The sequence below is a fragment of the Barbus barbus genome (assembly GCF_936440315.1).
Source record: "Barbus barbus genome assembly, chromosome: 49".
NCBI classification, from domain to species: Eukaryota; Metazoa; Chordata; class Actinopteri; order Cypriniformes; family Cyprinidae; genus Barbus; species Barbus barbus.
In genome coordinates this window covers 13539869-13566994 of record NC_136727.1, presented here as the reverse complement: position 1 = coordinate 13566994, position 27126 = coordinate 13539869, and the positions used below count along the sequence as shown (strand labels likewise).

At 36.9% G+C, this 27126-nt stretch overlaps 1 protein-coding gene across 3 annotated transcripts in view; it reads right to left on the bottom strand.

Annotated features, from left to right (window-relative positions):
* LOC306867728 (DENN domain-containing protein 1B-like) overlaps nucleotides 1-27126 on the bottom strand; it is a 114315-nt gene that overhangs the window by 74469 nt on the left and 12720 nt on the right. For all 3 annotated transcript variants that reach the window (XM_079413566.1, XM_079413567.1, XM_079413568.1), the window contains exon 3: nucleotides 337-380. In XM_079413566.1, coding sequence (XP_079269692.1) covers nucleotides 337-380 — 44 coding nt within the window. The remainder of the gene's footprint in view (nucleotides 1-336; nucleotides 381-27126) is intronic.

Here is a 27126-nt window from a genome sequence, read left to right as displayed (position 1 = left end):
GTGTGATATAGTACCAACTCATAAGCGACACACAGCTGTACTGGTGTGAGATACAGCGGTGGGCGTACGAAGCTGCTCAATCCGCACCCATTCACATCACAGCCAGCTGATAATTACCAGAACAACGCTTATTGAAGACCTGCTCACTGCTTTTCATTATCAGCAACATCACACCGCATGGCAGAGGGAGAGAGAGAGAGATAGAGAAAAGGAAGGAAGAGAGGAAGGAGGGAGGCCTTTAGGAGCAGGAGGGGTCGTGGATGTGGTGCTGGTGGGGGGGGGGGGGGGGGGGGGGTGTACGGAGAGAAAGAAAAAAAAAGTTCGTCTGTCTCCAACCTGGTCTCCAAAGTCCTGAGGGAACTTCCATAGCACTGTCGGATCTGTAAGAAATTGACAGACAGCATTAATCAGCAACCACGCACCGTTCAGAACACATACATATTAATGAAGGGGGTGGGGGCAAGGGTGGATTCTCCAATGTGTCGGCACACCGCGGCAGCGAGCGCAGGCATGGAACGTTCTGCATATGCAAATGTCATCCGGTTAGATAGAGGCCTTTAGAAACTCAGAGAGACACAGACAATACTCCACTACCTGCAGAAACAGCAGATGTGTGGCGCTGCATTAATATTTCACACCTAAATGTGTTAAAAGGAAAGCCTTTACTGCAGTCATTAAAAATAATGTACCAACTGAAAACATAAATTAATTTATAAATGTATTTATGTTATAGGCTATATTTTGAATTATTTGATTATTATTCATTTTTAACGTAAAATATAGTTATATATAAACAAATAAAATAGTAATATTAGTAATAATAATGTATTAATTTATTTAGTTTTAAACATTATTAGTAGTAGTAGTAATAATAATATTATTTATATACACATATACATACACATATATATAAATATATACACCTATGCGCGCGTGTGTAACAATATTTTTTCACAGCATATTTTTCAATAACTAGGATTATTAATTGTTAATTTAAAATTCCAATCATTGTATGTATCATTTCAGAGGAAAGATTCATAATTATTAATATTTGAAATTTTTATATGCAATGCAAATATATTTATAAAACATAAAATAAATTAATAATCATTCTTATTATAATTAATGGATTTTTATTTGAACAACACGTTTTATAATATTATTATAATTTGTATTATTATTATTATTATTATTATTATACAGCATTTTTGTTTATATATGTGCAGGGTAAAAAAATATTATTATTATTATTATTATTATTATTATATTTCTTATATTTCAATCTTAAAATATTATACAGTTTACATTAAAATTATTTATATATTTTCTTTGTTTAATTAAAATGAAAACTATTCCAGTTAGCTTTCTTTTTGTTAAAAGGTACATATATCTGTCACAGCATGTGTGCTAACCACGGTTTAGGAGTTACTAACTTAACATTAACTCAGTATCATGATAGCCATGACAGCTCAAAACTGTTTTGATTTTTGGTTTAACGCCATAATCTGTCATAAATAACTGTGTGCAGACTTTAAAAACAATACGGCTTGTGACACACAAGACACCTCCGCTATGAGTCACTCTAAAAAGATCAGCTTGGACCACAAAACAACAACTCAATGTCTGCTGAAGGTCAACGAGAGGACCCTGAAACTAGACAATGAGTTTGTGCACAGACCCACACAAACAGTCTCATATGAGGGGTGTGAAAGGTACTTCTGATCTAGCACCTCCATATTATAACAATAGCGGTGAAAATATTTGCTCTCTTCACAACTCAATTAGATTTCTATTCAGTATTGTGTGCTATAAACACTGCAAAGAAATCACCTCTATTTGCAACTTTTTTTTCCCCTTGAGCATACATTTTTTAATAACTAGGAATATTAACTGTTAATTTAGAATTCCAATTATTGTATGTATCAATCCAGGGGACAGATTCGTGAAAATCTCCTAAAGAAAGAAATTATGGAATTTCTAAATACATTCTAAGAAGTTTGTTCCTAAGTGCAATTCTTAAGAAGTTCTGAAAAATTTTATTCTTAAGAAAAGAAAAATGACAAGCTTTGGGGTTTTCAGATTGCATGCCAATTCCTGCAGAAGAACAGTTCTTTGTCCACTGTCCACCGATTACTATAATCATAGTAAGTGTGCACATAGTTTACATCACTACTGGCTTGACTTGTCATTTAACATCTTACCTTTGGGGATTTAAGACAAGTTGGAGGTTATCCTAACTTATATTCACAATATTTTTAAGAATACTGTTTTCAGGAATGCAGTTTTGTCTTTAGAACAATCCTAAGAAACATTTTAGTAAAGAAACAAAATATTCTTAACTTTACTCTTAATTTAGAAAAGAAGATACAAAAGAAGCAGTTAAGACGAATCAATGAATCAAACACAGTGAATCAACAGTTTGCTATATAACTACACAAAATATTTGGCAACCAAAACGAAAGCTGCAAATAGCTACACATCACTCTGTTATCTTCTTAAGGGGAGTTAATATTTATAGTACGAATGACCCTGCATCAAAGACCGGTCTGTTACAGGAAGTTGAAATATCCTGTTTGATGAAAGATATATATGCTCTTACAAGAGATCAGATGGTCACACAGAACTAGTACAACTATGAAGCAGGACTCAATGTGTGGTCACATTTACGGTTGCTCAGCAAAATTGCACAGGCGAATCCAGTCAATAGAAATCATGCGACTGGGAGTTTTGCATAAGGGTGAAAGACTTCATGATGATCAAGCAAATTTGGGCGATAACCAACGGAAAGCTGCTTGCTTTGAAAGTGACTTGTGTGTGAGCTCGGCTACATAGATCACTACACTGTTGATAATGAACTTTTTTAATGCAAAATTTCACCAAAATTTTGATAATATGAAATCTTAAGACCAAGCCAACAAAGCAAGGACTAAAAGTATGCTTAAAGCAAAAATACAAAAAACAAAACAAAAACAAATCTACCTAGAAACCACTTAGAACACTCTAGCAGTGCCTCATACATACAAAGTTTCAGGAATGAATTTCAGAGTGAATACCCTAAATAACTGTTTTGTACGGAAATTGCGAAATTGACACTGGTTGCTACAGCAATTATCTGGCATCTCACTTTTAGTATTTGCGAATTTTGACCAAAGTAACATTACAGCAACAAAAGGGTTTTTATGTTCAGATTTTAAATGTTCTTTTTATGTTTGGAAGGCTACTTCGTATAGGGTTGCCATGTCCACTTATTTTAAGCAACGCTTACTATGCGTCTTTGGGCTTTGTTGTTTGGGCTCAGCTCATAAAGCAAACCAGTTTATGGACTTAATAAAACTGGCACATGCAGGTCACGAAATTTTGGTTGATTAGGGGCTTGTTCTTGACATGCTTCCCTCACTGAGATTTCTTGAGCCGTGCATATAGACCTTTTTCCTGAGTAAATGATGAGCGCCGTCATTACGAATTCTAGCTTCCGATTGGATGCTCTTCTGTTTCGGTCTCCATAGGAACCCATTCAAATAGTGAACATCTGTGCCAGCTTCGTGTCATCTACACACTCATTAAACTTGTGAGACACTGACAAATGGCAACACTGTAAAGTGATAGCGCTATGGAGCCATGTGCATTTTTTTTATATTTTAATAGGTTTAACATTAGATTATCAGCTCTGAATATACGCTAATATGACTAGAAACACTGGAGACCTGAAATGCAAAGCATCCCCGTTCACACCAAGAACGATAACTATAAAGATGACTATATTAGCGTTCACACCAACGGACGATATGTCTGTTTATTCTAAGCGCACACTCCTCTGCTGCTTTAAATTCTCGAGCTTGTGATAGCAGGATGGATTCTCATTGGGTGTCAAAGTTTGTATCATTCATCAGCTGGAAAAAAAATCGTTCTGGAAGTGATTCTAACTATATTGTTTCTCGGTGCCTTTGTTACAGCTGTAGTGTGGACATTTAGAACTATATCTTTATCGTTATCTTTATCGTTATCGTCCTTGGACTTCCACATTCAGGAAAAACATCTATAGAAAAATACAACTTTGATATGCTTTTAAAAAAACAACTCGTTGTTTAGATCGGTTCTGTACACGCTGTGTAGAATTTCTGTAAAAGCGGTTGCCACTACCTACATTTTCCACAGTTCTTTTGTAGAATGCGGATGTTACTCCTGTAAATTACTGAACTGTGTGTACATAACAGGATTAAGCACTAAAAGGTAAATTGACAACCAAATTTAGCTGCAGCAGTTTATATTTTTAGGTTTCAGGTTATATCGACAAACAAACAGCAGCTATATCAATGAACCAGATCAATGAGTCGAGTTAAATTTAGAGTATTTGCATGTTAACTGTTTCCTCTTTCATGTCAGCATCAATTTAGAGACTAACAATATGAACTTCCCATCATATTTGAACCGAAAGTCTTACTTCTGCATTCTGATCTAATCCACAGCAACAGTGCTGATGATTCAGTTCTGCTGTGCTGGAACTGATGTCAGATGAACCAGTGACTAGCACAATGAACGCTCTAATGATTTAGCATGTCGGGCATGAACCCAACTTCAACCTCCAACCTTCCTTCGCCGGATGATTCTCTCCATTTTTCATAACCCAACCCTTTCTTTTTTTTGTATCTTCCAAATCCACCGTAGTTGCTGCACTGCATGGCAAACATAAATATGCCCACATATTCTCCACCGGTGCTGACCAGAGTTCAGAGAGGAAAGGGAGGGGGGGGGGAAAGTGAAAAGACTGACAAAGGTGCATTACATAATCCCATTGTGAGATTTCACGGACCTTGTCTTATAATATTTTTACAAAGACTGAATTTCCTTCTCCCCAGGGATCTGAAGCCCAACTCCTCCATCTGATCTGGCAGAGTCAGGTCAATTTTATGCTGATTTTATGGGTGAGAGGATGGGAACCACTGCCAGGGAGAGAAAGAAGAACACAAGGGACAGAGAGGGAAAGAGAACAGAAAGAAGAGATACACACAGAGACAGAGAGAATGATGGGTAGCTGACAATAACATCTTTAACATTTTAGGTTAAAATTTCTATGTATGACAGTGTATATTTTAAATGCTGTGACTACTCATTATTTATTTTACCTTCTTAAAAATGTTGGTTAAACCAACACAGTGCTGGGTGAAATATAGACAAATCAAGCGATTGAGTTGTTTTGACTAAATGCTGAACTCAACCTTCTGGGTAGTTTTATTTAACTTGCCTAAATTGCTATATGGAGGCATCAGCAATAATCAAAAGTTGAACATTTATTAATAAGCAATTAAAAAAATGTTTAATACTTTATTATTTATTCAACTTATTAGTGAATGTTAATTTATCGAACATGTTAATTTCCAACCTCTTTTGGGTTCATTTTAAGCAAGAAATACAGTAATTTTTAAGAAATAGTTGTGATGGTTTGCGGGGTCTTTTTGACCCGCAAATGACTTTTGCTCAATTTAAAAAAAAAATGTTCCCTTTGTCCAAATGGTATGAAACCTTCTACGGCTCTCAACACTTTCTAGATCTACAAAAAAAAAAAAAAAATTGGAATGATATCTGTTTTTATGTTAGCGTGACAAAATTTGTGACACTCGTGGTTTTCGGGGTTTCTGGAGACCCCGCAATCAAAATAGACAAAATTCATCATCAAAATCAGAAACAACGCAGAACACATCGACAGAAATGGCACAAATAAAGTGGCACACTTCCACCAATGCAAAAAACATCCACAATGCTAAATTATATTGCTCACAACACACACACACACACACACATATAGAGGAACACATTTTTGAGACTATAAAAACTGTTCTCTTATCATTTGTAAAATAAAATCATCCAAAATGCAGTACCACCACAAAAATAAATTGGTGACACTGACACATTGAAAATGTGCACACTCACACACACACAAACACACAAACACACACATTTGTAAGGCTATAATTTGTCAAATAAAATCATACAAAATGCAGAACCAACACAAATATAAAGTGGTGACACTGACACCGACAATGTGTACTCACACACTCTCTCTCTCACACACACACACTTATTGTTCCTCGTTGCTAGATTTTTTCCCCATTTACTGATTTCTTTTACTAAATTTTATCTTTTTACTGCTTTATTTGCTCACTTGTTATTGCTGTTCAGTTCATGTGTTCATATGTAATATAACTGTTCATTTCTGTTCATTTTTGTTCTGTTACAGTTAGTAACTGAAATGTTGATTAAAATTGTAGAATTATATTAAAAATAGATAATTGAAATAAATGATAAAATCTTAAGACTCCAACATTTCTCTTTGTAACATTTTGTTCAGGTTTGATTCTAATTATAATGTAACATTATTGAAAAACTGGGGGTTTTTCAGTACAAAAAATACTAAACTTTGACAAAAAATATTTTATTTTTGTTATAATTGTGATTTTTATAATATTTAGATATGAATCCAACTGAATCCAACTTGTGAAAAGATATCTTTCAGGTAGTCAAATAGCAAATAGCATATAGTGGAGCTCTATAGCCATCTAGTGGTTAAAGTGATTTTTTTTATTTTAAAACTGCATTTTCCAAAAAATGGGTATAAATGTTACATTAAATCATTTAAAATGATCCATGTTATCCCCATGAATGAAAGTTTTTATAAAAGTTCACTTTTATAAAGTGAACAGTTAAATGCTGTTTTTTTGTAAAAAGCCTATTTAAATAAATGTTTCTTTATTTATTTATAGAAATTTAAAAGATATCATAAATCCTCCAAAAACTGCACAAATGTTGAGTAAAAACATTAACAAACAGGGTAAAATTACATTTGTAAAAAAAAAAAAAAACCTATTATCTTGTTACAAAATTAAATGTTATTGTCTGGGGTCTCTGGAGACCCCAAAAAAAACAAGTGTGGACAGAAATGAAAACCATCAGAGGGTTAAAACTACCCAGAAGGCTGGATTAAACATTTAACCCAATCGCTGGGTTTGTCCATATTTCACCAAGTGCTGGGTTGTTTTTTTTAACATAATCACTGTTAAGCTTCAAAACAAAGTGATTCATCACAACATAATAACTAGATTAGGATTGGAACTCTGCCCAATATGGGAGAGACAACAAAATAATAAATTGACAATAATATAATAAAACAGCAACTTTGTATTGAATTCGCACATACAGAGAGTCAACAATTCACAAATAAATTAATCAGTTAATTGTGAGCCAGTTTAATTCATAATTGTGAGCCAGTTTAATTCATTCTACTCTCTCTCTCTCTTTTATTCAGTCACTCATTTGTTTGTTCGTTTATTAATTTGTTCATTCACCATTCATTCAGCCATTTAAATGTTTCGGGTCAGAATGTTTTGTTTTATTTTTTGCCGTTTTTACTTTTTTCTTGATAGGGCAGTGGAGATCTGACAGAAAGCGAGTGAGACAGAGAGGGATGGGATTGGGAAAGGTCCACGAGATGGGATTCGAACTCGTGACCCTTTAAGTGCAACTGCGCTATATGTCAGCACGCTGCCCACAAGGCTATCAGCGCCGACAACTATTTTTTTTTTAATTAATGTTTTAAGCAAGCATTAAGCAAAGATGCATAATTTTTACCAAAACTGAAAGCGATTTCAGCTTTGCATCACCAAAATAAATTAATCATTTTAAAATATATTAAAATAGAAAACCGTTATTTTAAATTTGTTAAACATTTCACAATTTTACTGTGTTTTTATCAAATAAATGCAGCCTTGGTGAATATAAGACACTTCTTTCAAACATTATAAATTCCCAAACTTTTGAACGGTAGAAAACAACACCATGTGATCATAAACTGCATGACAGCGAAACAAGACAGAAAACTGATGTTCAAACAGATGTCACAGTGCAGGACACTGCGGTCAATGCTCTTGAGTCAACTGCTTTGATATAAAAAGAAAGAAGAGGGAAAAGACAATAAAAAGTGTAATAAATAAAAAGAGATGCAACGCCATAAATTGAGGGAAGAGAAAGCGATAGGTGAGAGGGAGGGGTAATAGAGGGGCATTGCCCTCCAACCACGCACCTTCTGTGCAGCATATCCTGAAGGCTCCCATGTTCTTACGGATTCAAAAATACCTTGAGACACATGCTTATTCATACACAGAGGCAAAGGACTTGCAAATCTCTATCCCGGTGGGATTTTGGAATAACGGGGGGGCTCACATGAAAAGCCCCAAAAATTCAGATGAGCTCTTTTATTATTAACACTCGCTCTGTCCCTACAACAAGCCAGATCCGGCTTCGAATCTGAGCAATGCAATCAAATATTTGCCATCTAGTAGGAGTATTCAAAGAGGAGATGTAAACGTTTTGTCACTTTTTAAGAAAGACGACAGCACCTAGCGCGCTCAGGTAACACTAATTCCAACCAACGTCAGAAATAAAGATGGGTTTCCGTTCAAACATGAGCTTATTTAGCAATTAACCTCCCAAATGCAGTTTTCAAAACTGGAAAAATGTACAAAAATGACCGATTGGCTGACCAACTGTCACCCTTTTTTGGTAGGGGGGAGGCTTGTACACTGGGGAATGTAGAGAGATGAAGGCCCCTGTCTGTGGGTGAAAAGCTGTCAAAGGGACCCCGGCTCCTTGCCTCCACAGCCTCCTGCTGCCATATTGTGAGTGTGTTTGCGCGGGGCGGGCAGACACAAAGGGATTAATGGGTTAAGGCTGAAAGTTGAAGGTTAGGAGGGTAAACCCAACCCCTGCTGCTGAGCCAGGGAGAGAAATGTCACCGTGACAGACCTGGGGCTGCTTAATCCCCCTCTCGCCCCTCTCGCTCCCCAACGGCCTCCCCTCCTGGGCTTGACACACTGAGGCCGCTCCTATTCCCAGCAGGTCTGCGAAGCACCCCGAGCTAGTGGGCACACACAGACACGGAAACAGACAGACAGATAGACACACACACACACACACACACACACTCAGGAAGAGGGGCAGACTAACTTGACAGACGTTTCAACTAGAGCTGGGCAGTATAGAACATATAGTGGGAGAAACGTGTCAGTCGGTAGAGAGATTGGCGAAGAAATGTGAAATACAGAGGCGGATGTGTCTAATGTGTGATATAAATCAAGATGAATAAAAGGTATTAGGCACAATGCATACAGTCATATAAAATTCAGCTGATGCGTAGTCACAGGTGTGTGTATGGAGAATGAAACTCATTTTCTCCACAGAGAACTTGATATTTAAGGAATCTCTATAATCCCTGGGAGAAAGGTGTACCGTGAGCTCTGACGTGATAGGATATCTGTTTTTCTCTTTTTTTTTTTTTTTACATATAGGTGAAGAACCACACAACCCATAATCCTAAAAAGATCATCCACCAATCAGGGGATTGAAGCAAACACACTCCTATGAAGCATTTATTTATTTATATTTCATTGTATGCCATATTTGAATCAAAGGCTATATACATGGCAAACCTAAAAAAATAACAATATTTAAAATAGTTTAAATAACAATGATTCAATTGTATACAATTTAAAAAAGGGGGGGGGGGGGGTGAATAAATAAAAAAATATTATATTTCAGCTTGATATTTGATAAAAATTGATATTTTCACAGGAGAAACATTTGTAAAAAATAGCCATGTATTTTTTATTTTTTTTCAAGTGTCATTTAAAGCAGAACACTATAATAAAATGTGTTTTGAGACCTTGATACAACAGAATAAAAATAGTTTTTGATAAAAAAAAAAATGTTTTAATAAAATTAAAATTAAACTTAAGTTTTAAGTAAATGAAATAAAGTAAATGAGAATTAGAAATGTTGCATTGGCAACTAAATCAAATTTAAGCACCAAAATGACTAAAACTGAAATAAAAAAAATAAAAAAAAAAACTGTTAAAGCTAAATAGAAATACATGGAAAAAAAGGAAAACAACCACTAAAACCTAAATTAAAATGATAACTGGAAATACAGAAATAAAAGCTACTTGTAAATATTAAATCAATACTATAAGAGTATATAAATTAATTATAAAATAACACTAATCAGGTGGTATCAGGTTAGAATATTTTGCAATAAATTCAAAATATGTTGTTTTTATACTCAACAAAAGACTTCACAACTAAATTTATTGTGTCTCCCTTTTATCTTTTTTGATTCCTTTGATTATGTAATTTGTATTACTTCACTGGACTGTGGTTCACTGTGCTTTATTCCCCATGTAAAAATATTATAAGTACAGAGTCTTGTACCTTTTTTCCCAAGATTAAGATACGTTTTTGCTTCGGTTTGATTTTAATTACTTTTTTTGAGGAAATTAATGAAGAAAAAAAATAATAGTTTTGGAAATTGCAAAAAAATGGACTGCTGCAATCAATTGGCTTTTACAGTGGCTTAAGTATTTCATTTGTAAATATCATGACCACAGTTATTTAATATCCAACAGCATTTTTACAAGAGAAAATAGCTATACAAGTGAAAATTACTTGATTTTGGTCATACCACCCATCCCAAACTTCAACCTTGGACAGACATACGGTAAACAGTCTACAGACACAAGATGAATTTCAATAGTATTTAAATGTCTCAAATGACGCTTTTAAAGCATAAGCCTGTTTACAACTGTCTTTTACCAATCATCTCAGCACTTTCAATCTGATGTAACACGTCAAGGTGGTGGCAGCTCAATGTAGTGCCGTCACTGTTTTCTTCTCACCACCATTGAAAACACCTTGAAGAAGTCTAAAACCTCATCGGCTGCTGTCGACGGCAAGGAAAACAATCTCGCCCGCTCGCATCAGAGCCGGCAAGTAATTTGACTGCGGAGCGAACGCCAGCTAATGGGTGAGAATTGAATTGAAATCACCTCGGAGGAGTGAGCTATTTTTCTTTTTTACTTTCGCACCCAATGTGAAGCCGGCCGTGGGTGATGGCAGGCTTGGGAGGGCCCTTCCAGAGATTCCCCCTGGGCTTCGTGCACGGCTAACCTTCGACAGGACCGCCGCTGCGTGGCAACACGCCGCCGCCCCGAGCGCAGACAGCGCGGGTCAGTCACAAATCAATGTTTTGACGTCCCGGGAATGCTTGTCTTTAAAAGTCGATACACGCCGCTTTGATAGAGCCGAGGCCGGGGGGAAGAAGGTTAATAGGTGAGTGGTGGAAAGAGCTCACAGCTGACACCACTTTTTACCACCTCTGTCTGTCTATCTGCGAACGGGATGGGTGTAGAGCCAATACACCGAACGCACGCCGAGCCGATTGAGTTGCCAAGCTGTCATCGTATACTGATGGAAAAGCTCAACATACCTTAATGGCTCCTTGGGATCGAACTGTGTTTAATAAACTGTGTCAACAAGTATTGTGAATACGTGAGGTGTCATAATCATAGTATTAAGTAGTATCGAAGTAGAGTCTAAACTGTACAACCCGCAGGGCAAAGCAGACGGTCTGTCAAATTACTAAATATAACGCGGTGTCCTAGTCAGTGAGCGACAAAAGCGGCGTCCAAAACACTCTGCATTACTGATTATCACATCAAATACGTTTTTACTGGCTGTTATTGTGGCGCAATGTGCAAAATTTGTGCGCTAAGTGTGGACAAACAAATTACTTGTCAATGGCTAGGACAAAACAATCAGATTTTAGCACCTGGCTAAGAGGACAAAGTCTGCAAGATAAGTGACAGGACATTTGTCCACATGACTTAATATCTAACATCTGATTGGCCGTTAATTTGTTGTGAATCAAAGCATTGCGTTGTCAGTGTGGAAAGGCAAATTACTCGTTAATGTAATGATTATCGTATGGCAATGTAAACAAGGCTGTAATTCTTTCTTACATATCACGGTCCTCTTAAGACCCGTTCATACCAAGGACGGTACCTATAACAAATTAAAATTGTAAGGTTTTAATTACCATTCTAACTCTATGAGAATAAGGAAGTCCACACCACAGCTATCATTGGAACTATTTTCACGTTTTTTTTTTCTCCTTCAGCTTCAATATTAACAACCAATCAGAATCCACCCTGCTTTGAAGAGCTCAAGCATTTAAAGCAGCAGACAACAAAACGGCAGCACATGGTTATAATAAACAGAACCATATTATTTGTTGGTGTGGACGATATAGTTATTGTCATTTCTTTATAGATAGTGCTCTTGGTGTGAACAGGCCTTTACGCTGTCTTAAAGGGATACAGTTTTTTTATGGACGTAAATTTAAACTGTTTTAAGAAAATAAAATTTAAGGAATATATCGATTGGAAGACAATACGCAAATATTGTATATATATATTGCAAATATAAATGTATTTTATTGGCAAAACTTCAAAGTTTAAAAACTAAACTTCCAACAGATCTCCATTACTTTTTAATTAATTGCACAAAACGTTAGAATATGGAAATAACTTTGACTGTACCTTCTGATCACACTGCAACAGCATGACATTATTCATCTATTTGTCTTGTTTTCCAGAGTAAATCTCTAAAGATTCTTAACTTAAGATACAGTTACTTGAGAAGCAAAATGACATGAGATAAGAAGTCTTGTATTATGAGAATTTCATCAAAATGAAGTGAGTTTCTGTTTAAAACAAGAATAAATATCTGCCAATGGGCTCAAAAATTAGCTTAATTCAAAGCAAAGTTTTCATATCTCACTGACACATAATTGTTCTTGGTTTAAGCATAAACTCCCTTAATTTTGTTAAATTTCTCAGAAAACAAGACTTCATCTGTCCAATTTGCATTTTGATCGTCTCTTGATTTAAAGATGTTTAGATATTTGTATTGGAAAGCAAAAAAATATTGAGACGTATATTAATTTGTGGCACGATTTAAGACCCTTTTAGGCCTTAATTTGTGAAAGAGTGATTCTAAGACATTCTAAGACCTTTTTAAGACCCACACAAAGTGTGGGATAGTTGACCCACACTTGAACATTAAGGCATCATTTACTCATATCAACCTCATATCATTCCAAACCTGTATGAGTTTCTTTTTTCTGCACAAACAAAAGTACACCAGAGAATGTTTTGACTGTTTTTGTCCATGAAATCAAAGCCAAAGGGGTCGCCACTGGACAATGGGTCATTTTTTTTTAAATATGTACAACCTATATATGTATATGTGGGTGAGTGAATGAATACATTTTGGGGTAAAAGATGCCTTTAACATATGAGACTAACTCACTGCAATAGCTACATGTTGTAAGAAGCATCCAAGATATTTACAGTAAAGTCTCTTCTGGACCGGACAAACGAGTGCAAACCCACTGAAAACCAGTGGTTTTTGTCTTCATCCAGAGATGAAGGACTATCTGTTGCCTGTCTGCCTTTCCTTTTTGTCCCTCCCTCTTTGCCTCCTTCTCTTCTCGTCTCATTCTCGGCCAAAAGGTTAAAATGCTGAACTCGCAACCTCCTTGGCAAAACCTTTTCTTCTTCCGCTCCTTTTTTCGCTCATCTATAAAAGATTTATTTCACAGTATGTAGAGGTCTGGATTAACCCACTCCATGCCCCAGAACAAAGCCATTGTCTTTGTGCCCAAACAGGTCCATGTAAAGAGGAAGCAACAGCTCCTCGATGTCCACAATAATGCCATTGTGCCTAGCATGCTGGAAGGGTCCTGGTTGTCTTTGGGGGCTCGTCTAGATTTTGAGCCAGCTACTCAAGGAACTGGTAGAAAATCCCATCAAGCAGTGGAGTGAACGTTAACTAAGGTAACCCGCTGTGAACCTGATGAAGATGTCAACCGAACATATGGCAAAAAAAAAGCTTTTTTCTTCCCCTCCAGAATGAAGGGGAGTGGAGAGGGGAGGGAGGCCAGTGTTTGGAAGCCAAAAGCAAGGAATAACTGTGGTCATCAGTTTACTTCTGGATCAGTAACTTTATTCTAGCTTCGAGCAGCTCTGCCCCCAGATCTCACAATTAAAAGGGTAAGCAGATTAGCAGGCATCTTTCAAGCTTGAACTGAAATAAAACACTCACTCGTTTTAAAATGTGTTTTTTTTTCCCCCTCACACGCCACAAATAGCATTACATTTCATGCTACTTTAGCTGGCAACAGCCTTAAAAAAGGATATGCTTTACAGCAATGATATGCTTCTTTAAAGTATCACACTGATCATTTACTGCCTGTGAACTTCTCTGTGAAAAGAGAAACCCAAAAATTCACATATACCCTGGAAGTTGAGCATGCAACTGCCAAGATCACAAGTTTAGGAAGTTTACAAGAAGTTGCAGCGATTGAAGCTGTCTGTTGTCACGATTATGACTTCATCTCTATACACATAAGTCTGATTAAGTATTTGCCTGTGTTCATGACAATATTTAATACTTAATATTTTAATACTGTGTGTTTATACAGGTGCATCTCAATAAATTGGAATGTCGTGAAAAAGTAAATTTTTTCTTGTTATTTCAAAAAGTGAAACTTTCATATATTTTAGATTCATTGCATGTAAAGTAAAACACTTAAAAAGTTTTTGTGTTTTAATTTTGATGATTAGAGCTTACAGCTCATGAAACTCAAAAATCAGTATTTCAAAATATTAGAATATTTACATTTGAGTTTCAATTAATGACCATCCCTACAGTATAAATTCTGGGTATCTCTTGTTCTTTGAAACCACAATAATGGAGAAGACTGCTGATTTGTCAATGATCCAGAGGACGAACATTGACGGCCTCCACAAAGAGGGTAAGTCACAGAGGGTCATTACTGAAAGGTGTGGCTGTTTACAGAGTGCTGTATCAAAGCATATTAAATGCAAAGTTGACTGGAAGGAAAAATTTGGGTAGGAAAAGGTGCCCAAGCAACAGGGATGATTGCAAGCTTGAGAATACTGTCAAGCAAAGCTGATTCAAACACTTGGGAGAGTTTCACAAGGAGTGGACTGAAGCTGGAGTAAGTGCATCAAGAGTCACCACGCTCAGACGTCTTCAGGAAAAGGGCTACCAAGCCACTTCTGAAACAGAAACATCATCAGAAGCATCTTACCTGGGCTGTGGAGAAAAAGAACTGGACTGTTGCTCCGTGGTCCAAAGTCCTCTTTTCAGATGAAAGTAAATTTTGCATTTCATTTGGAAATCAAGGTCCCAGAGTCTGGAGGAAGAGTGGAGAGGCACAGAATCCATGTTGCTTGAAGTCCAGTGTGAAGTTTCCACAGTCAGTGATGATTTGGGGTGCCATGTCATCTGCTGGTGTTGGTCCACTGTGTTTTCTGAAGTCCACAGTCAACGCAGCTATCTACCAGGAACTTTTAGAGCACTTCATGCTTCCTTCTGCTGACAAGTTTTATGGAGATGATGATTTAATTTTCCAGCAGGACTTGGCACCTGCCCACACGCCAAAGGTACCAAAAGCTGGTTCAATGACCATGGTGTTACTGTGCTTGTCAATTCTTCTTCATCAGTTAGGAACCTATGTGTGTTGTTTGATAGCAATCTTTCATTTGAAAGCCATGTTTCTAGCATCTGTAAAACTGCGTTTTTCCATCTCAAAAACATATCTAAATTGCGACCTATGCTCTCAACGTCAAATGCAGAAATACTAATTCATGCGTTTATGACCTCAAGGTTAGACTATTGTAATGCTTTTTTGGGTGGTTGTTCTGCACGCTTGATCAACAAATTACAGTTGGTGCAAAATGCAGCAGCTAGAGTCCTTACTAGAACCAGGAAGTACAACCATATTAGCCCGGTTCTGTCAACACTGCATTGGCTCCCCATCAAACATCGTATAGATTTTAAAATCTTGTTAATTACTTATAAAGCCCTGAATGGCTTAGCTCCTCAGTACTTGAGCGAGCTCTTATCACATTATAGTCCTCCACGGCTGCTGCGTTCTCAAAACTCTTGCCATTTGATAATACCTAGAATATCAAAATCGACTGCAGGCGGCAGATCCTTTTCCCATTTAGCACCCAAACTCTGGAACAATCTACCTAATACTGTTCGGGAGGCAAACACACTCGGTCAGTTTAAATCTAGATTAAAGACATTTCTTTAACCTGGTTTACACATAACACACTAATACACTTCTATTATTCAAATCCGTTAAAGGATTGTTAGGCTGCATTAATTAGATCTACCGGAACCGGGAACACTCCCCATAACACATGATGTACTCGTTACATCAAAAGAAGAATGGCATCTATGCTAATATTTGTCTATTTCTATTCTGTTTCTCAGTCTGTGTCCGGATCAGATGGTGGATCGGCGCCGGGAGATGATGTATTTGGCCCTGATCGTCGGGGGAGGCCGGACACCTGGATGAGCCCCGGGGACATATCCCTAGTCACCGTAGCCACCCGATCCGGTCCATATCCAGCCCAGATGGTCACTGCAGTCACCAGATCCAGTCCGTATCCAGATCAGATGGTGGATCAGCACCCAGAGACGACCTCTACGGCCCTGAACGTCAGCGGAGACCAGGACACTGAGATGAGCCCCAGAGACAGATCCCCAGTGAGGAAAAACCACAACCCACAGCTCTGTAATTTTTCCTGCGACTGTATTTTCAAAATAGCCCAATTGTGCGGGAAAACCGCGACCCTGGCAACACTGGCTCGCTGTACCCTTATCACATAAGAGTATACATATCTCTCGCACACTGTTGCGCTCTCTCTCTCGGACAAGCTCACTCTCGCTCTCTGAGTTCGCTTCACTTTTGTCTAGCCCGGCGCCTCATAATCACACCTGCGTTCCAATGTGCATAATATCCACCCTATCTTCCCTAAATAGAACTGAAACTTACTAATATCACATAGAATTTAGAATGGATAGTGTGCACATTGGGACGCAGGCAAATGATGGATTACCTTCCTCGCGGCGATGATGGCAAGAAGTTGGGGTCAAACCTTAAAGGGGTCCTATTATGCCCTTTTACAAAGTCTTGATTTTGTTTTGGGGGTGTACAAGAACATGCTCTCATGCTTGGTGGTTCAAAAATCGCACTATTTGTCACATAATTTACATTATTACAATACCTCTCTCCCCAGTCTGAGACAAACGGCTCGATTAGTTCTGGGTTTGATGAAGAAAAAAATTAAACGTGTTGTAATTGGTTAGCTGTCTCAGTGCGTTGTGATTGGCGAACAGCTTAGACGGTGTTTCAGTACTGCCTCGCCCCTTTCCAAAACAGCAAGTTCGTCAATATTGCCACATCAATTCAGACCCCGAGAATATTGAACAAGAGGATCGCGCAGAACCTTTGCACGCACGGATATTGCAAGACATAATGAAGTGGTAACGTTATTGTTTTTTTTTGTTGCCTAAATCGCGTTTTAGATAGAATGTCAACAACAGCTACAATAACTGCATTTACTACGTACAGATAAGTGCAACGGTAATGCATTGTTTATTGTTCTTTAATTCTAACATTATAACATGAATTGCAGTGAAACTGTTATACAGTAGAATTTATTCATACCATAGTCCAGTGTTTCCCACAGACACACTATGGCGGCATATATATATGCAAATTAATTCTCTGCCAGCGGGAGGCGCTGTTGGAGTGGTAGAGAGTGAGGTTTCCCCGGTAACACTGTACACAAAGCAGAGCTAGCTCACAAACACTGCTTTATCAGACATTACATGCAAGATTAAATTAAATTTACATCCATAATTTTCTGAAAACAGTCGGTTTCCATCAGGAATACAGTGATATAAAAATACCAGCAAAGTGTTTCGATTTTGAAACGTGCAGTGCTCAACCAAGCGTTCTCCCCGCCCGCCAACCATTCGAATGTCTGTAGGCCAGATTTATTTTAATGATATTCTAATGGACCAATTTGTGATGTCAAAAATACAGGAAAACAACCTTGTAGTCCAAACCAGCCATTCGTTGTAGTTCTTGAAAAGGGATTTTTTAAAAACAAAATATCTCCCTTTGGAGTGGACTTTAAGATTTGTAACTTTGTAGATCTTTTTATGCCCAAACATACACACTGACTAAAATTCAAAAATTGAAAAAGCATAATAGGACCCCTTTAACAAACAATTAATTTGCGTAAAAAAAATAATAATAATTAAATCGCATGCGTTAACGCTGACAGCCCTACTCATTATACAGTATTATGCAATAGCAATAGGCCTATATTCCTGTCCTAATTTCTTGTGACATTTTAAGATGGTTCGTATAAACCCCTCGAGCTGTCATTCTGCATTGCGTCTATTTGTAGCTGAAACATTTTGCTAATTTTTCAACAAATGCTCCTCATTCTAAATTTGGAGATATGCCATCATCATAATCTCCTCTGTGTGTCATTAGCTTTTTATAATCACCTGTGACGCCCAAAGACGCAATCACACTAATATCAAAGTGAACCTGAAGCATGTTGCATTTGTATGTCATATGAAACCATGGATTTAAAGCGATTCGGTCTCATTTGTACGCAAGTGAACATTTATATATAAAATATATAATATTTATATATAAATCCTAAAGCACTATGATTAAAAGGTGATACAGATCAGTTACTGGTATGGTGTAATACACCAACCAGGCAAAGAATGGGCTCTCCAGCAAACATCAAACGCTGATTATTCTCGTGTTTTATCGCAATGTGTGACAATTTGTCAAAAGCCTGTGCGGCTTCATTTGCATATTTTACATACACTTATAGAGTTCAGAAAACAGCTAGGAAACAGCACAGAGAAAGAGAGAGAGGAATAAAAAAACAAATCTTGAAGCTAGTTGGGGTGCAACCCAATTTCACAGCTTCATGATTGAGTGGAGCAGCATATGGATGTCGGCTATGTGACAGTCCCGGCATATCACTGTATATTAGCGCAGTCTGTCACAATACATGTCCAATCGCGGGAATGTTTATCAACTGTCTGCATGTGAAAGATTAATTTTTTTTTGCATACCATTTGGTTGGGCTCATTGCTAGCATGCAACGCCGGGAAAGAAAGCCAGCGCACCACAAAGAGAATAAACAACATTCAAACAATCTGCCCCGCAAATCACACCTTAACTCCTGACTCAAGGGTAATTTATATGCACAGTACAGACACGGCAGGGGGGGGGGGGGGGGGGTTCTGGAGGTATTGCCAAGCTCGCTAATCACATCAGTCATCAAACTGCCTTATCTCAAGCTAGGCTACATCTCATGGACATTAAAATGTCTTTACCTCTTAAAGGGGGGCAGCCGCGACTCCGGTTTGGGTGCGTGAGGAGAAAAGCTGGAAAGGGGCTGCAGCAGGTAATCACAAGTTGCAAACCATATGCTCGCACCATCTGCCTCACACATAACACATACACACATCTAAAAATGGGCTACCTTGCAGGAAAAACTCAATTATCTATTAAAGCATATGACAATTAGGCATTGGACAGAGAAGGTGTTTTTATAAGTACTGTACACGTTTGTAGTGCCTATACCTTCAGGCGATCAGCAGTGACCTCCAGGAAACCGACTCTTCCGGGATAAAAACAGAGAAAAGTGTGAATTTTTCTGAACTGATGTATCTGTGATATGTTATGATGTGCGATTCGTTTCAGCAAAAGTGTTAATTTTGAACTGAATGTGATTTGGTACTATGAAAAACAAGACAGCAGTTTTCTGTTCTATGCTGTCTGATAAGCAAATGACTCTTATGATCGATTCTTTTAGTGAATCATTCTAAAGACCGACTTGAATCAGACCTTCATAGAATGAATCACTGAATCAGTCAGAGCGGTTAATGAATCAATCTGACTCACTTCATTCAACTTCAACTTATAATTACTTTTACTGATTGCTGTCATGAAATGATGCACATGTTGTGTATTTTAAGATTTGTGAACCTTAAGTCTGGATAAGTGATTGATTGTTCATATGACATGTAGTTAAAGACTATTTTGGTCTGTGCTCTGGAACTTTGCATTTAAAGGAGACTACAAACTGTGTTTAAAAAAAAAAAAAATGCAAATGTGTAAGATTTTGAATGCCCAACATTCTAATATTGTCAACAAGAGATTTTAAAACTACAAAGAGGTCAATTTAATAATTATTGTAAGGAAATTAATACTTTTATTCAGCAAAGATTAGCTAAATTGGATCAAATTGATAGTATAAGACATTTATAATGTTGTTCATCAAAAAAATTAATTAAGACGTAGTTTCCACAAAAATGTTTTAGCATTGATAATGACGGTAAATGTTTTTTGAGCAGCAAATCATCATATCAGAATGATTTTTGAAGGATCATGTGACACTGAAGACTGGAGTAATGATGCTGAAAATACAGCTTTGCGTTACAGAAATAAATTACATTTTAAAATGTACTCAAATAGAAAACAGCTAAATTGTAATAATATTTCACAATATTACTATTTTTACAGTTTTTTTGATCAAATAGAGAAAAGACTTTTCAAAAACATTAAAATCTTACCGACCCTAAACTTTAGAATGCTAGTGTAACTCGTCATTAACAAGCATTTCTCACAGGAAATGATGAATGGTTTGAGGATGAGAGAGGCATGCTCACGTACTTAACTAATGAGAGTACTGTATGCTAATTCCATCTGACAGAGAAGGAGCCGAGGTCCAATCAAGTGAGAGACCACGGTTCCATGTGTGACAACAAAGACCTCATGGATGAGTCACATGATATTCAATGACAAATAGCACAGCAAAGCCCTCACAAAGACAAGCAGTGGGGACTGACCTACATTCAGTGGTGAAAAGTGGGCTGGAGCCCAAAAAGAGGCCAGCACTGTGATACCAAAAATTGCCACAAGTCACTCTGCACGGGAACATTTTTAGCCGAGGTAGGCCTATTTTGCAATGTTTGAAAAATGAGAACTGAGCTAATGCAACAAGCCTAGTCTGCTTTTAAGGTTACAAGAAAATAATCATATATAACGATGCACACCTACAAATGTTTGGCAAAAATAAGCAAATAAAGAGACAGACAAATTATCCATCTAGTGTAAGATCAATTGATTTAAATATTTCACATTTCACAGAGGAAGCCGTAAGTTTAACCAAACCCCAAACTAATATGAACCAAACAGGCATTTAAACCCACAACAGAATGAAACAGCACACTAAAGGTCTTAAGAAAAAGAAAAACTGGATTATTTCTAACTTCACACTTTGTCTCAGAGACACAACACTTATGCCCAACACTTCTTTCTCAAATAAAAAAAGTGTGAGACGCAGTGGTCAAAGATGTCCATCTGAATGTGTATGGCTGTAGCAGTGGCGTTTTCAAAGGGATAAATTGAAAAAGTTATATAAAACAATTATTAACAATTAATAATATAAATTGATGAAAATTAATCATTAATAATACCAATACATTTCTATTTAAGTAACTATTAGTAGTAGTAATTTTAATAACACTAAATTTGATCATGTTACGTACACACACACCAAATATATATTATATTAAACAATTATTATATTAACAATTGTTATTGTTGATATTATTAGTAATAACAACACATTTGGTTTAGTGCTGTCAAACGATTAACCAGGATTAATCACATCCAAAATAAAAGTTTTTGTTTACATAATTTATCTGTGTACTGTGTATATTTATTATGTATACATACATAAACACATATGCATGTATATATTTCAGAGAAATACCTTGTGTTTTTATATTAAATATATTTATATATAATATAAATATATACATGTAAATATTTTCAAAATATATACTGTACATGTGTGTATGTATAATAAAAATAAATATACACCATACACACATATTATACATTACTTTTGTGGATGCAATTAATCACAATGAATCATTTGACAGCACTAATTTGGTTACATTATGTGTGTGTGTGTGAGAGTGTGTGCATGCGTGCGTGCATATATATATATATACACACATACACACACATATAATTAATATGAGTTATTAACTATCATTCATATCATCAGACATATCATCATAATAATAAATATCACATACCGTTACCTAAATCATTATTATATGTAAATAATTATTTTCATTAGTAGTGTGTGATACCCAAATCACACAATTATCAATATTATTATTATCATTATACGATGCATTTTCTACTCAAAGCAGCCTATAAGAACTAGGGGTGGGCGATATGGGAAAAAAACATCATATCACAATTTTATTTTTTTTAAATATCACGATTCACAATTCTTCATGTTGGTTTTACTATTTTGGTTTTACAAGTTGTCTGAGCATTACAGCCAAACTAGAAAGGTAACAAAAAAAAACAAAAAAGACATGGCAGATATTTAGGCCAAAGTGGGCGAAGATAAAAATCTGTGTCATGATTTTATCTTTCTTATTAAAAAATAAGAACAAAGATACACATAATATACAAATAAAACAAACAGTGCTTTATTTTCAGGTACAATAGGTGTATTTAGCAGAGCATTCAATGAAATTCAATGAACAAATATAAAAATAAAACACTACATAGACTGATTCCTAAAGCAACTGTATTAAAGTTTTTCAGTCAAGAATAGTGAGTGATTTTTCTCTTTGCATTTTGTTGTTTTATTAACATTAAATGAATAGTTCCCCCCCAAAAATAAATATTCTTTCATATTTTTGTCATAATGTTTTATTTTTATACCATCATTTACTCAAAGTTGTTTTAAACCTGAATGAGTTTCTTTCTTCTGCTGAACATAAATTATATTTTGAAGAAGGTGGAAAACCAAGCAGTTGCTGGTCCTCAGTGACTTCCATAGGATTTTTCTTTCCTATCAAATTCAATGTGGATCATCAACTGTTTGGTTACCCTCATTCTTTAAAATATCTTCTTTTGGGTTCAGCACAAGAAATTAATAGAGGTTTGGGAAACATGTGAGTGAGTAAATAATGACAGAAATTAAATTTTAGGGTGAATTATCCCTTTAATGACAGTCGACAGCATGTTTAGTGTCCTGCCCCTTTAAGAGCTGCACGCATCTAATATACAGGCACGCATCCGTTTCTCTCTTAACTATTTACTTTCATTTTAGAGATAACCAACTGAGTCTGTATGTAAACATTGTGTGTTTTGACAGTATTAGCGCCAAATATAACTTAGTTGAATAATCAGGAGCTGTTAGACAGGCTTTTTAGTGCACGTGCTTCAGGTGTATGCGCTCTGAAAAAGTGCATGTCAGACCAGCGCGCGAATGAAACATTTAACCAGCAAGGCTTGTGTGCAAATAACGTACTTTTGCGATCGCGAATAAGTGCAGTGTCCTGTCAGAGTAACTCTACTGCTGTATGTTGTATTGTACAGTATATAGAGACGGAGGCACCAGAACTGTATTTGACATAATGTGCGCTGTAGCACAATACTACGATATTTCTTCAAAAGCAGATCGTGGAGACATTTTTCTCGTCCACGATCAAAAAACGTCATATCGCACACCTCTAATAAGAACCTAAGCAACTTTTAGCAGATCTTTGTTCAGAGTTGGCCTTTTCGGTATTTGTTGAAGTAAAGGCAAACTTCTTCCCTCGGTTCAATTTCCAGCGTTTGAAATGACACAACGTGAAAATCTAAATCAACAGGATTAATTATTTACCACATCCTCACTTTCGATGTCATTACACAACCCCAAGAATAGATGTCTTTCCCAAGAAGTCTTTCCATGTTCTAGCAGACTGATTGCAACGCTGCACTTAAACGAGGAAGTCTGGATGGCTGGGAGTGCTGCCTCTCAGATTACACAGCAGATTTGTCCACGCAAAACACCGGTCCCGTGTAGAGGGAGGCTGTGTGGGTCAAACCACCTGAGAAGAAACAGGCCGCCACCCTGCAGGGCCTGACGGTTCCTGTCACATCTGCTGATCTTCACTCGCCAGCACCGGACACTACATTACTGGCCTTGCCATCCAGCTGTAGTAAAAAATGCTGAGCAAAAAATGCTAAAATATCAATCAAAATCAATCATTTGAAAAAAAAAAAAAAAACGTATTTGAAAAGCTTCTCCATTTGCAACATGAAGGAGTTTAGGAATCGGTAACTGCCGAACCATCCAGAGCTGGTGAATTTGGCAAAACTTCCATCATAATCTTAAATTCATATATTCACTGTCCCAGTGGAACGGCTTCAGACTTTTCACAACTAACGAGACTCTTCAGCACGGCGAGACGAGAAAAAAGCAGCATGAAGTGAAAATCCGTAACTTGCAGAACTGGAGGTCAATCTGAATTCACTTCTGAGCAGGGGTGGGTGGGATAACTTATTCCGTGGCTTCAAACTAAAGTTTTTTCCATCATTAAGCTATATTTTTGGGTGATGACTGGGGAGGCTTGATGAAGTTGCCCAAGTATAATGAGGGCAGATCAAACCGAATTGAATCTGCATGACTATAAAGTAAAAGAAAATCATGCACAAACTAGCCTGTAGCCGTTATGAGTAATGACCAATCAACACCATCTTAGGCACAGCGGCATTGTTAGTCTGACAGCGGAGCCCCAGCATAGTGTTAGCACATGAGGCACTGAACCCAAGACACAGCTGAGCGCCAATCAGGTCATTTAACAAGGTGGGGGTCAAATGGCAAAAAAAAGACCCTTGGCTCGCAGACCTGTCATAAGCTGGTGTGTGAAACTTGAGTCAGGGAAATAAATGTGCTAGGACACTCATTTGAAAAAAAAAATAGCTACAGGTACATTTTAAAATGGGAGTCACGTGACGTGCTCATGAACCTAGTCGCACTCGAGTAGAGCTCCGTACGTTTGGCCTCTTTTTGCTGATTTTTTCATTTTGTTTTAAGTTTTATTCATTGGTGATGCTTTACCTGATGGCATGCAGTCGTAAACAGCAGGGCCCGTATTCCTAAAGATTCTAAGAATCTTTTTTTAGCTTAAAAATTTCTAACTAGGACTTAACTTAGCTTAAAAGTGATTCAGGCCCAATCTGTGAGCAACTCGAGGAAAAGACAAAAACTTTTATCTTAGTAAGGAGGCGGGGCTGACCCCGTTGCTAGCTATGACACAGTCTTTTGAAGACTGTGATTGGTTTGTTGTCCAAAAAGGAAATAAAAGAGCGCTTATAAGAGTAGGGTTTATTATAAGCCTTCACTTGTAATTTTTCCTGTTTTACCGTACTCTCTCTCTCTCACACACACACATTATATATGTATATATATTCTTTATTTTTTATTTACCATGCTGTCATACTTAATGTATTTTATAGGAAATGAACAGCAACATAATAAGTGCTGTAGCAGACCCAAATCATCACTGCTGCATAGTTGCATTTTTCCAGTTGCCAAATATGTTAATGTAGTGATTACGTCCATTTCTGGCGCTATGGCATTTCAGCGCAGTGTCGGAGATGTTAGCAAGATCGGTCACAAGCATGATCCCTGCATGATCTAATGTGTAGCGTCTTATTAACTCACATTCATGCATTGCGTGCAACACATTTATTCTCGCTCTTCGTGTTTCGTCCATTTTCTCTGCTGCTAAAGAAACTCTTAAGCCCCTTAAAAGTCCTCGTCCGTACTCCTAACAATTTTGGACCTTAAGACCTCTTTTAAGGGTTAAGATGCTTTCTGAATTACTAGGATCTTTTCTTTAATTTTAAGAGGAATCACCCACATTTCTAAGACTTTTCATGAATACGGGCCCTGGAGTTGTCTTCATCAGCTTCATTAAGAAGAAATCCAAGCCACCGACCTAAAATGCTACACTCCCCAGAAGAAGCAAGAGATTTCCTCAGATCCCATTCATCCACCAACTCTCAGTAAGCTTCAGCTGGACATTTGCTGTCTAATCGGAGAAGAGATGCTCTAAATGGTTAGGTGACTGTGTTTCACTGTTCACTTTAATGTTCACTTCTTAATTCATAGTTCATTGTGCATACAGTATCGCTTACTGATTATGATATTGTATTTGTTTTAGTTGTATTCTTTATCTCTCTTTTTTATTTTTAAATAGAAATACTACCTAGTCAATATGTGACTATGGGGCCAAATGTTGGTGCTACAGTAATGTGCAGGTTTTTGTTGACGCCACGGACCATATTAAGGGGTGCTGGCAGATCAAGGTTTGATCTGCCATAGTTCATGGGAATGTGTTTATGTTTTTTTGAATGGTAACGGGGAGGGTGGAGGGTGGTTTAATGGTAGACTCAACTGGTTTTATTTTTAAACTTGTATTTTGTCTTATTATACAGTAATTCTATTTGATACCTATGACTGACCTTAATATTCTGAGTTGTAATATTAATGGGCTAAATGGCCCTCCCAAACATACAGGTTTTCTGGATTTTTTGCGAAGAAGAAAGACTGATATAGTGTTAGTTCAAGAATCCCATTTGAAAGAGGAGGATATACGCAGGTGTAATAATAAGTTTTATGAAGTGGTATCTCACTCATCTTCGGATACTAAAACCAAGGGTGTCCTAATATTGGTCCAGAGGACTTTAAATATTACTATTTTAGAGAAAGGTTGTGATACAAATGGTAGAATAACACACAAAACAATAGTGGCGAATAGGAATATTGTATTTCTCTCATTTCATTGTATTAGGCTCATTTCACCCATCTATTAATATAGCTGTTATTTCTCTCTTGCTAAAAAAAGATAAAGATCTGACTTCCTGTTCTAGTTACCAGCCACTTTCTTTGATAGGGACTGATGTTAAATTATATGCTCTTCGTCTAGAGAAATTTATGAAAAGGCTAGTTCATCATGACCAAACAGGATTCATTAAATCTCGCTCAGCTTCGGATAATGTACACAGGTTATATCATATTATTAATTCAAATAATAGTTTGTCCTCTCCTTGTGCAGTATTATCTCTAGATGTGATGAAAGCTTTTGACCAGATAGAATGGAACTATTTATGGGCGGTTCTACAGCATCTGGATCTGGGATAGAGTTTCATAAATATGATAAAAGTTCTGTATGCCAATCCAGCAGCCACTGTTCTCACAGGTGCTGTTCGCTCAAACCCATTCTTTATACATCGAGGTACTCGTCAGGGTTGCCCGTAATTACTTCTCTCATAAATATACGGAATACTCATCATCATATTTCTTTGTTTGCTGATGATATCTTATTGTTTTTGGAGAAGCCGTCACATTCTATTCTTCATGTGCTAAATTTATTTGACAATTTTGGATCTCTCTCAGGGTTTAAAATTAACTGGAGTAAGTCATTACATTACCCCTCAATTCTAAA